Source organism: Microcebus murinus, chromosome 32 (genome assembly GCF_040939455.1).
Source record: "Microcebus murinus isolate Inina chromosome 32, M.murinus_Inina_mat1.0, whole genome shotgun sequence".
NCBI lineage: Eukaryota > Metazoa > Chordata > Mammalia > Primates > Cheirogaleidae > Microcebus > Microcebus murinus.
The window spans coordinates 2,823,205-2,835,328 of record NC_134135.1 but is presented as its reverse complement, the minus strand read 5'-3'; the positions used below and the strand labels follow the sequence as shown (position 1 = coordinate 2,835,328).

Here is a 12,124-nt window from a genome sequence, read left to right as displayed (position 1 = left end):
TCTCTACTAAAAATAGAAAGAAATGGGCTGGGCGCGGTGGCTCACGCCTGTAATCCTAGCTCTCTGGAAGGCCGAGGCAGGTGGATCGTTTGAGTTCAGGAGTTCGAAACCAACCTGAGCAAGAGCGAGACCCCCGTCTCTACTATAAATAGAAAGAAATTAATTGGACAACTAATATATATACAAAAAAATTAGCCGGGCATGGTGGCACATGCCTGTAGTCCCAGCTACTTGGAGGCTAAGGCAGGAGGATCACTTGAGCCCAGGAGTTTGAGGTTGCTGTGAACTCAACAGAGTGAGACTCTGTCTCAAAAAAAAAAAAAATATAAAAGAATCCCTGGAATTCTCCTTGTCTGATCCTTGCCTCCCATTTTCCCTGTTTTCCTGTCCTCAATGCCCCTGACTGTGCACTTTGGCAGGGTTCAGTACCTAGCAATACATAATAAACCATTTAAAAGAAAATACAAGTAATAAAAAAGTTGCTGTGTGTATCAACAGTTCATTCCTTCTTTGCTGCTGAGGAGCGTTTCATTGCGTGGATGTGCCGCCGTTTGCTTGTCCGTCCAGCCCTGGACGACATTGGGGTTGTTTCCAGCCTGGGGCTGTTACAAGTGAAGCTGCAGTGAACACTGGTGTGCAGACGTGTGTGTGAACACGCACTGTCATTGCTCTGGGGTAAATTCCCAAGAGTGTGATTGTGTGGTTAAGCTTGAGTTTCACTTTTAAAGAAATGAAGAAAATGCTTTCCAGAGAGGTCTGCCCAAAACATGTTAGTGTCTTACATAAACCAGCAGATTCCTAATACCATGGTTGCAGCTGAGGTCAGTTACCACTGGGGATAAAGGACATTTCAAAGTGATTTAGGAAACAATGAATATTAGAGTTTAGTGAGGTGATTGGCAGCGACGTTAAATATTCCTTGAATATATTCTTCTAGGTGTAGTTCTCTACCAAATACTTTTCATCTGGAACAGATCGCTGGGAACATTCCCTCCCGTGCTTAGGTTAATTTGAATTCGTCAGGGATTATGCAATGATTAACGAACGGCTGAGATATTGGTGCAGAACTCAAATAGATCATAGGCTCTGCATGGCCACCTCCTTTGTTCACGCTGTCAGGCGTTCCTGGCTCTACCTCATTCTGCACTTGCCTAGGAACAGCAGGCGGAGCTGGGGGGTTCTCGTAGGATTTAGTGTCCACTGGGGATTTCCCTTGAGGCCAAACTATGCCTGGCCAACAGCTCTGTAATGGGTGAGTCGATTCTCACACCTTCTCTGAGAGTGCACAATAGATCCAGTTCCTCAGATTGGACTGAAATTACTGAAGGGGTTCAGGTTGGAAAAGAAGACAAAGTGAAGAAAAATCCCAAGTCTGGGCCACTCTGTCATGAAAGACACATGGTCTCAGGCTCATGTAGGCTCATCACCTTCTAATTCAATCTCAACCTTGTCCTGCAAGTGACTTTTTTTTAGTATGATTTCTGAAGAGTTAAATTTCCAACAAATTGCCAATGGAAAGTGAGTTTTAATTTTTATTAAGATTTGAAATCACAAGGTTCGATGAAAACTAGTAACAGGAGTGTGTGTGTGAATGTATGTACACCCACGTGCCATCTCTCTCAGCTTGGCTTATTTCTGCCTAGCTGTATCTGCATTTCAGACGGAGTGGCTTGGCTCTTGTCCACATGTTCTGCATCCTCCTCCTGCGAACAGTATGTGAGCCCTCACAGGTTCTTCTCCTAGAGATAGAAGATGCACAAGAATGTGAATCAAAACATGCAGTGCCTCTAAGGACTTAGGTTGGAACTAAAACATTGTCACTATATTATATCTTATCCTATCGACCAAAGCAAATAACACTGCTTAATCAAAAGCCCAAGGGCTATTAATGCAATCTATAGCAGTATGACTTTTTGGCCACAAATTATTCATATATATTCCATGTACTAAGTATGCTCATTCCCAAACAAGAACTCCCCAAAGTTTTTATCCAATAATAGCATCAGGCTTTAAATCCAGGATCTAGTGATCATTGTCCAATCTGAATGTGGCTCCTTTTGATCCAGTAGTTACAAACCGAAAAGACAAGTTAGCTGTCTCCACACATCCACTACAAAGTAGAAAAATAAGGGTGGATAACCTCAACACTCCCATTGGAAAGGGAGAAGTCCCCATGGGAGGCACACAGTAGTCCCTGGCTCATAGCAATTTTGAAATCGCACTGGGCAGATGCTGCTACTCTAGGGGTGGAAATGTTCTTTGATAAGGTATCAGTTCTGTTCCTCGGGAGTGAATTCCCAGCCCACTGGGAATTCCTCCAGAGGTCTTGGCTTTTCCCTCTGAGATGTCTTTCTTTTATCACCCGTCCTTGTCCACTTGTGAAGGAGACTCTGGAAAATACGTCCCTCTTGATGGATGAGCAGATTTCTCAGCTCGCTTTCTGCCTGTAGAGTTAGGCCCCAGAAGTCTTTACAGAGCCTCTTTAAGTTCATGCTGGCCACACTTTTGCCATTGCAGCTCTCTCAGAAACATGATGGGTTTCCCACATATTTGATTCCAGCCCATTCCATCTGGTAGAATACATAGCCACAGTTCTTTTTGAGACATCATTCTCCCTGTAGATTTAATTATGGTATTTTGGACAAATCAGGCTACTATAGGTGCATATTGCTAGGTTTTCTAGGAGAGATTCTTTGTCCAGTTGAGAAGATGTACTTGACATCACCTTAATTTCCCGAAGGCCCTAACAAAGGATGTTACAGTCACCAACTCTTCACTTTCCTAAAGAATTTATTTGCATGAACATCATGAGAAAGCAATGTAGATTTTTGTTCAATATTTTACAGAAGAGATAGAGTTTTATATCGCACACCCCACTGCTGATTTTGTCCCTCCTGTTCCCAGTGCAGTGCACATGTCCCTGGCTCCATTAGTGTCACTCATCTGATTCCTATTTTAGCCCCACTTCAAATTTCTTAACTCATTTTTACGCAGAGCAATTCAGATCATCTAGCAATTGATCCCTTAACCTACATACTTAAACCCACCTGCTGTAGTCAGCAAAATACATTTTCAAATAAAGAGATATTTATTTACAAAGGCACACTTTCTGAATAGAAATCAGTGACTCAAAGAGATACCCACACTGCACTTTTCATTGCAGCATTATTCACAATAGCCAAGATACTGAAGTAACCTAGTTATACATCGATGGATGAATGGATCAAGAAAGCGTGGTGTATGCATACAATGGACTGTTGTTAGTCAGGATTTAAAAAGGAGGAAATTCTGTCACTTGCAACAACTTGGATGAACCTGTGGAACATTATGCTAAGTGAAATGAGCTAGACACAGAAAGACAAATATTGTATGACCTCATTTACATGTGGAATCTAAAATAGTTAAACTCATAGAAGTAGGCTGATGGTTGTCAGGGGCAAGAGAGAGAGGGAAATGGGGACATGACAGAAGGTATAAAGTTTTAGTTATGCGAGATATTTAAATAAGTTCTAGACACCTGCTATACAGTATGGTGCCTATAGCTAACAATACTGGATTGTATACTTAAAATTTGTTAAGAGGGTAGATCTTAATGTTAATTGTTCTTACCATGGAAAATAATAATGATAATACTAATAATAAAAGGTTTGGAGAAAGCTTTTGGAGGTGGTGAATATGTCTATGCCTTTGAAGGTGGTGATACTTTTATGGGTGTATATCTATCCCCAAATTCACCGGATTGTGTACTTAAATATATGCAGCTTTTTACATGTTAATCATACCTTAATAAAGTGGTTAACATTTTTTAATGCTAACCTTTTTTGAAAATATTTGGAAGTGGTAAATAAGAAAAAAATTCCTGAGAGAGATATATTCTCCTGTTATGATTCATATTCTATCTCCTGAACTGTTATGCTAATTGTCATATACCAATACCTTTAAATAGTGTTTCATGACAATGAGTACTTTTTCACAGCATGGTTATAAATTGCTTCCTCAAAATGGTTTAAATTGTTACATAGTATTTCACTCTATGGAACTTGTAACAAATCAACCTCCTCCTTCTGATCATTAATATTAGTATTGTTTCCAATTTATTTGCTACTATAAAAGTAACTAAAATGAATGACTGGTAGATCTTTTGGATGTCCTTGATTATTCCTTAGGGTAAACTACTGAGAGTTAATTTCCCAAGTGGAAAGCTATAAACATTTGCAGATTGGGAGTTGAGCTTTATAACCTAGTTGCCATTTAGTAACCAGCATTGATTTATCAGTTTAAAAACTGATTATGCATGTGCCATTTTCTAAAATTCTATCCAATATTAGACTTTAGCTTTAAAAAAGTTTATCAAATGGATAGAACAAAATGGTATTTTATTTACTTTTTTTCTATTCTTTCTTTTTTTTTAACTTTTAAAAATATATTGAGAAAAGTGTGTAAAAATCCAAGATATGATTATAGGTTTTATTCCTTTATAATTATTAATTTTTATGGGTATTATACATATATTATTAGGCACATACAAAGTTATGATTATTGTGTATTTCTCTTGAATTGAATATTTTATCATTAAGAAATATTTATCTTCATATCTAATAATATTTCTTGCCTTAAAGTCTACTTAATGTGATATTAATTTACCATGTCAGCTTTCTTTGCCTGGTGTTTGTATGGCATATATTTTTGTACCTTTTTTCTTTCAGCTCTTATGTGCTTAAAGTGTTTATCCTGAAAACAAAACAGCATTGAGATTTTAAAAATATATATATAGTCTTTTAATTGGATTTTTGATCCATGTACATGTAATGCAATTACCAATACTGTAGGATCTTGCTATTCAATTTGTCCATCTCTTTTATGTTTCCTTATTCCCAACTTCTTTGTTTTAAAAAATTATTCAATTATCTGTAGTATGTCATTTTAACTTCTCTATTATTTTTACCTCTGCTTTGTTTCTTGTACAATTCTTTTAGAGTTCACCCTATTGATAATATACATGCCTGACTTACTAACAACTATGTCATATTTTCCAATTTAAAGCAAAAGCTTAACAAGAATGTAACTGTAGACTAAATCTGTTTTTAAATGCACGAAGCACAATCTTGCTCATTCTCTGCACATTTATTTTAGAGATGCACCTCATATTTAATAGCCATTCAAAAATATTCACTAGGCTGGGCACAGTGGCTCATGCCTGTGATTCTAGCACTCTGCAAGACTAAGGCAGGAGGATCTCTTGAGCTCAGGAATTCAAGATCAGCCTGAGCAAGAGTGAGACCCCATCCCTACTAAAAATAGAAAAAACTAGCTGGGCATCATGATGCATGCCTGTAGTCCCAGCTACTTGGGAGGCTGAAGCAGGAGGGTCACTTGAGCCCAGGAGTTTGAGGTTGCTGTGAGCTAGGCTGATGCCACGGCATGCTAGGCCAGGCAACAGAGTGAGATTCTATCTCAAAAAAAAAAAAAATTGCTAACATCGATTTCTTCATTCAATACCACTGTCCAGCATCTTTTTTATTAGCCAGAGAATTCTCAAAATTGTGTATATATCTATATCAACCGCTTTCCATCTGTCGGCAGAATCCTTCAGATCCTGGCTTTAGGAATTTCTGGCTCATGTAGATGTGTTAGAATTTGGGACCTTAATTTGACTATGATCAGATAAAGATTTTGCATAAATTAAGACCTGCAGAAGGTTTTGACTTCTCATTTCCTGAATGTAGTTGTGACACAAAACCTGTAAGTCACGTGAGAGGAAGGAAGAGAAGGGCTGGAGCAAAGACATTACTGTCCACATGACCAGTCGTCCCTCTTGTGACTAAAAATTCAAGAAGGGTCCTTGGAACAGACTGCAGGGCCAGTATGATCCCTGATTTACTTTCCTTCTTCTGTTTCGGTAAGTCCCTTGGATCTGTACGTTGGGGCAGGGGTACATTGAAGATTGTAAAGAGAAATAATAACGTTGGCTTGTCTTCACTGATTGCTTCATGTGCGCCAGGAACCTTACTGGAAGCTGTGTGTACATTTTACCCACCGAGTGTTTTTCAATATGTAGATATTTATTCATATTCTGCATCCAACAGCTGTCCTATATGCTGACACCACCTTTCCTTTATTTTTATTTTTATTTATTTTTTATTTTTTTTGAGACAGAGTCTCGCTTTGTTGCCCAGGCTAGAGCGAGTGCCCTGGCATCAGCCTAGCTCACAGCAACCTCAAACTCCTGGGCTTAAGCGATCCTCCTGCCTCAGCCTCCCAAGTAGCTGGGACTATAGGCATGCGCCACCATGCCCGGCTAATTTTTTCTATATATATTAGTTGGCCAATTAATTTCTTTCTATTTATAGTAGAGACACAGGGTCTCACTCTTGCTCAGGCTGGTTTCGAACTTCTGACCCCGAGCAATCCTCCCACCTCGGCCTCCCAGAGTGCTAGGATTACAGGCGTGAGCCACCTCGCCTGGCCTACCTTTCCTTTATTTACTTAAAATTTTACTTTCATTTTCTCAACATTTTTATTTAAATAAGTGTATTTGTTTGAAGATTGAAATGTCATATCAATAGTCTAAATAAAAAAAAAATTTAGGCCAAACATGGTGCTCACATCTGTAATCCTAGCACTTTGGGAGGCCAAGGCAGGAGGATTGTGTAAGGCCAGGAATTCGAGACCACCCTCGGCAACATAGTGAGACCCTTGTTTCTACAAAAGAAATTTCAGAATTAGCTGGGTGCAGTGGTGTGTGGACCTGTAGTCCTAGCTACTTGAGGGGCTGAGATGGGAGGATTGCTTGAGTACCAGAGTTCAAGGTTACAGTGAGCTATGATCACAACACTGCACTCCAACTGTCTCAAAAAAAAAAAACAAAAAAACCACAACAACAAAAAAAACCAAACAAACAAAAAAGCAAAATTTAAAAGAAAATTCAATGTTACTTACCAAAATTAGAAGGTTCATGTAACCATATATACAATGAAAAGGAAGAAAATGTTAGGGCATTCTAGTTACATGCCATTTCTGGTCAAGTTTCTGAGGCTACTACTTTATTACAAAGGGCATTAAATACCCAGTGTTAGAGGTGTGTACTAAAGTCTAGCACTAATCTTAAAAGTTCTTCTCCTTATGATGAAAGACATTAAAGTGATTTGAAAAGGTAACATTTTTCCGATGCCACTGTGCCATTGCGTCACCTAAAACCATTCCATATAGCAGCATCCATCGTTCATAGTCCACACTGTGTCCTTAAAAATAAAATCCTGCGTGGTAGGAATCAGGCCCACATTGACACATGAGGACTCTGAGTCCCGGAGCTGAGGATTCCCGGCCAGGGTCACACAACGCATGAGCAGAAAAGTTGCAATTCAAACCCAGACCCACCTGGCTCCAAAGTCACTGCTGTTTCCACTGAGTCATGATGAGGAATTGAGAGGGATGCTCGCACGGGGTCTTCAGAATGGAAATGTCCTTAGGGTGAGAGAGAAGATGACGGTCTGGGGAAAATTCTAAGGAGATATAAGAGGAGTGGTCCAAAACGCGTGGAACAGGGGTGCCCCTCAGGACGCCTGTTTGCAGGTACCAAGAAAGCCTGTTTTCTACTCACAGGGACAGCGTGTGGGTCTTACCTTCTTTGGTCGTAGTGACATATTTCTGTCATCACCATATTTTCTGATCCCTACACGCAAGGGTAATCCACAGGGCTCTCATTTCTTAGGGCTGGTCGACCGGCGGGAGGAATAAAGAACGTTATTATAAGTTTGCATCTTTTACCATTCGGGTGACATCTCTCTGAGCCACGCTTGCACTGGGGCGACTCGCCAGTTGGTCAGTGCACATTTGTTGAAGTCCCGCTGCGTGCCGGGAGCTGCGCAGGCGCGGGGATGCTGAGCGGACGGCAAAGAGCACCTCCAGGTGCCGCAGGCTGACGGCACCACGTGTCTCCCGCAGTGCCAGGTGCAGAAACTTTATAAACTCCGTTAGGATTTTACGAGCAGGCCGGGCGCGGTGGCTCACGCCTGTAATCCTAGCACTCTGGGAGGCGGAGGCGGGCGGATTGCTTGAGGTCAGGAGTTTGAAACCAGCCTGAGCAAGAGCAAGACCCCGTCTCTACTATAAATAGAAAGAAATTAATTGGCCAACTAATAGATATAGAAAAAATCAGCCGGGCATGGTGGCGCATGCCTGTAGTCCCAGCTACTCGGGAGGCTGAGGCAGGAGGATTGCTTGAGCCCAGGAGTTTGAGGTTGCTGTGAGCTAGGCTGACGCCATGGCACTCACTCTAGCCTGGACAACAAAGCGAGAGACTGTCTCAAAAAAAAAGAAAAAAAAGATTTTACGAGCAAATGGTTTCTGTTTTAATTGATGTCACTCAAGGCTCCAAGTAGCCTTTATTCCCGGGGATGGTTCCCGGTCACCCTATCCCAGATGACACTCTCAGGAGACTCCCGATGGCCACTTAGAGCCTTCCACAAGGTCAGGAGTGACACTAGGTCGCCTGAGTCCTCAGGCTTCCCCCAACTCCCCACGGTTAGCGTGGTACAAAACAAATCACGGGCTCTCCCAGAAATGGTAAGACCAAGAGTGGTTCAGGATAAAGATGAGGGTAGAAGGATTTGTGGACTGTCACACAGCCAAGGGAGGGCCTGGAGCTCCCGGCGAGAGCAGCCTGCAGTGCTTCTGGCAAATCTCTGTGAGGACAGCGGAGGGGCTGAGACAGGAGCCACAGCCACACTCCAGCGTGGGGACAATGAGGACTCCCAGTGCCCGACCTCCAGGGGTCCGTCCTCAGCAGGAGCCTCTGGGGTGTCCCCAGGGCTCAGGGCGGGACTAATATGCTGCCTCCGGGCAGGTGCTTGTGTCTCATGATGATTCTTTTACAGGGTTCTGTGCTGATCAAAGAAACGTAACTGAACAAGGTGGGTATTTCTTCGATTAAGCCCTCCTTGGTCCCTCATCCCAAATTCCCCTCCCCCCTTTCCCTCCCCTTTCTTTAAATGGGTCCTGAGAGCAGGTGAGCGAGCCAGACCCGGCCGGGCTCTGCGTCCTTCCAGGGTCCCTGCCCAAGCCCTCCCTCGGTGCCTGGCCCAGCTCGGTGGCCCCAGCCGGCAGCAACGTGACCCTGCGATGCTGGACTCCCGCCAGGGGCGTGCACTTTGCTCTCAGAAAGGGAGGGGCTGCTCTGGAGCTGCCGCAGTCACCTGGTTCCCCAGAGGGCCCGGGCGAATTTCACCTCGCTGACCTCCAAATCAGAAACGCGGGAGAGTACACCTGCGAATACTACAGACAGGCGTCCCCCGACACAAGGTCACAGCCCAGCGACGTCCTTCTGCTGTTGGTCACAGGTGAGGAGGGGGCGCCTTGGAATGACGGTGGCGATCCCTGGGACGGGGGAGAGGAAGAAAAGGGGTCCCGTCTCCAGAGTAGTTGGGGATGGCGAGACAGAGACAGGAGCAGAATTGAAGAGCTGGGTTTTATCCGGGACTTGGAGGAGGAAACATCTCTTTCCTGGAGTCGAGTGGCAAGAGGGAGAGATCAGGTGGTTGTAACCTCCTTCCCTCCACGGGAACCCCCGCCGGGAGAGCCAGGGTGAGTGCGGGACCCAAGGGGACCCTCAGGACCCCAGAGCCCAACTTCTCTTACAGGACACTTACCTAAACCTTCCCTCAAAACCCACCAAAATCATAAAGTATTTGCAAGAGGAAACTTGACTCTTCAGTGCGAGAAGCCAGACGCTACGACTCAGCCCACGATGTTCGCTCTGCTGAAGGCGGGGGCTTCCGCCCCCATGCAGCTGCGGAGCCCCGAACAGAACAGGGCCCAGTTCTCCCTTCAGGACCTGGCAGTCGGTGACGCCGGGAGCTACAGCTGTGTGTACTACCAGACGAGGGCTCCTTTCTTGGCCTCACAGCCCAGCAACCATCTTGAAATCTGGGTGATGGGTAAGGTTTTGCACGATTTAGGGGAAGTTTTTCTAATGGAAGAGCATTTGTTCTGCTATTATTATTATTTTTTTTTTTTTTTTGGAGACAGAGTCTCACTTTGTTGCCCAGGCTAGAGTGAGTGCCGTGGCGTCAGCCTAGCTCACAGCAACCTCAAACTCCCGGACTCAAGCGATCCTCCTGCTTCAGCCTCCCAAGTAGCTGGGACTACAAGCATGTGTAACTCAAAGCATCTGTTCACCTGGGGAGCTGCAAGATCTATTTTTCAAGTTGCATGTAACTCATGCACGGAAGACAATAAAAAAGAACACATTTTTCATTCAATTAGAAAGCATCGTTTTGGTTTTGAAGTTTTTAATTCTATTTTCATAATAAAACACCGTGGCCCCAAGGAAAACAAATTTTTTTCTAATATGGCGGTCAGTGTGATAAACACGGGCTTCTCTAGAGGAGCCAGAACCAAAGCCAGCCTCAGTCTCTTCCTGAGTGAAGCTGAGCTACGCAACGCCCCAAGGCTAAGATGCTGAGCCCCAGCTCCTTTGAAAGCCCGTTGCCCGCGTGAAGTTGAATCTGGCAGCGGGAAGAGGGTGCTGGATTTCAGTGCTCTGGGGAGCTCCTTAGGTCTTCCATGTTGCAAACAAGCCTGATTCCAAGTGCATGTTGGAAAAGGGAAATAGGAAATGTAGGAAGGTAGAAATGAGATGAAGAACAATGAAATGAAAGAATAGAGAACATAAAGGAAAGGTGATGGCCGGGCGCGGTGGCTCACGCCTGTAATCGCTGCACTCTGGGAGGCCGAGGTGGGTGGATTGTTTGAGCTCAGGAGTTCAAGACCAGCCTGAGCAAGAGCGAGACCCCGTCTCTACTAAAAATAGAAAGAAATTATCTGGACAACTAAAAAAAAAAATATATATATATATATAAAATTAGCTGAGTATGGTGGCGCATGCTTGTGGTCCCAGCTACTCGGGAGGCTGAGGCAGGAGGATCACTTGAGCCCAGGAGTTTGAGGTTGCTGTGAGCGAGGCTGACGCCACGGCACTCACTCTAGCCTGGGCAACAGAGTGAGACTCTGTCTCAAAAAACAAAAAAAAGAAAAGGTGATGGACAGACCAGTCAACTCTGACAAAACCCAGCATTTTGTTTTCGGTGATTGTAACTTTAACGAAGATACAGCTGGTCAGTGGCCAGGAAGTGCAAGTGAGCAAATGACTGTCGGACTTGGCAGATCCCTTTGAGAAGGAGGGACACTCTTTTATGGTCAATGCTTAAGCCTTTCTCTCTTTCCTTTTGCCAGGCGATTACACCACGGGAAACCTGGTCCGGCTGTGTCTGGCTGCCGTGGTCATGGTGATCGTGGGGGCCTTCCTGGCCGAAGCCTGGTACAGCCACACGGCGCCCCCACAGGGACCGAGATAAATCGCACTGCTGCTCTTTTCTTTTTCTTTCTTTGTTTTTTTCTTTATATTTTTAATTATTATGGGTCCATAATAGTTGTGTGTCTTTATAGGGTGCATGTGATGTTTTGATACACGCATCCAATGTGAATTAATCAAATCAGGGTGACTGGGGTATCCATCGCCTCAGGCATTTAACATTGCTTTTCGCCAGGAACATTCTTCCCATTCCCAACCTCGGCTACTGCGAACATGAGCACTTCTCTTTTCAGTGTGCGGTCGCACTCTAACCACCAGACCGCCCTTGGGGGCTTCCCGAGTCTCTCAACGTGGGCACAAATGGCATTTTAGGGAGGATATTTCTTTACTCTATGAGACTATCCTGTTCATCTTAGGAACTTTTAGCGTGTATTTTGCGCCCTCATTATAAACATCAGTTGAAGCCCCAATCATTGTGGAACAAGAAAAACAGCAACGGCTATCACGTCTTTCCAAGCTTCCCTAGACGGTGCCCCCCCCACCACCCCCCACCCCCCCGTTGAGAACCTGCGTTTGGAGGCCGGGAGAAACAATGTTCCTCCTCTCCCTCCTCCCCCTAACCTCAGATCTGCCCTCCCCTACCCAGAGACCCCACAGTGCCCGGGGAATGGAAAGTTAGACTGGCTGACCCTTAACAGCGTCCTGTGCGACCTGCATCCTCGGCTCCGTCGGGTTCTGCTCAAGGACGGTTTTCTTCTTCCTGTCCTTCCCGCCTGGGCCAGAGGACAGAACTGGACACGAGACTCGTCTAAT

The 12,124-nt window shown here is 44.3% G+C and overlaps 1 protein-coding gene across 2 annotated transcripts; it reads left to right on the top strand.

Annotated features, from left to right (window-relative positions):
• The first annotated feature begins 5,739 nt into the window (after positions 1-5,739).
• On the top strand, positions 5,740-11,379 carry LOC105874746 (T cell-interacting, activating receptor on myeloid cells 1). 2 transcript variants are annotated; one of them, XM_075999014.1, is made up of 5 exons: positions 5,740-5,899; positions 8,877-8,912; positions 9,048-9,338; positions 9,684-9,935; positions 11,233-11,379. In XM_075999014.1, the coding sequence occupies exons 1-5, from the start codon at positions 5,866-5,868 to the stop codon at positions 11,352-11,354; spliced, it is 735 nt and encodes a 244-aa protein (XP_075855129.1). In that variant the 5' UTR covers positions 5,740-5,865; the 3' UTR covers positions 11,355-11,379. The 2 variants fall into 2 exon arrangements, with proteins under 2 accessions (XP_075855129.1, XP_012626326.2); XM_012770872.3 differs by having other exon boundaries at positions 5,742-5,899; positions 9,639-9,935.
• Positions 11,380-12,124: the final 745 nt, after the last annotated feature.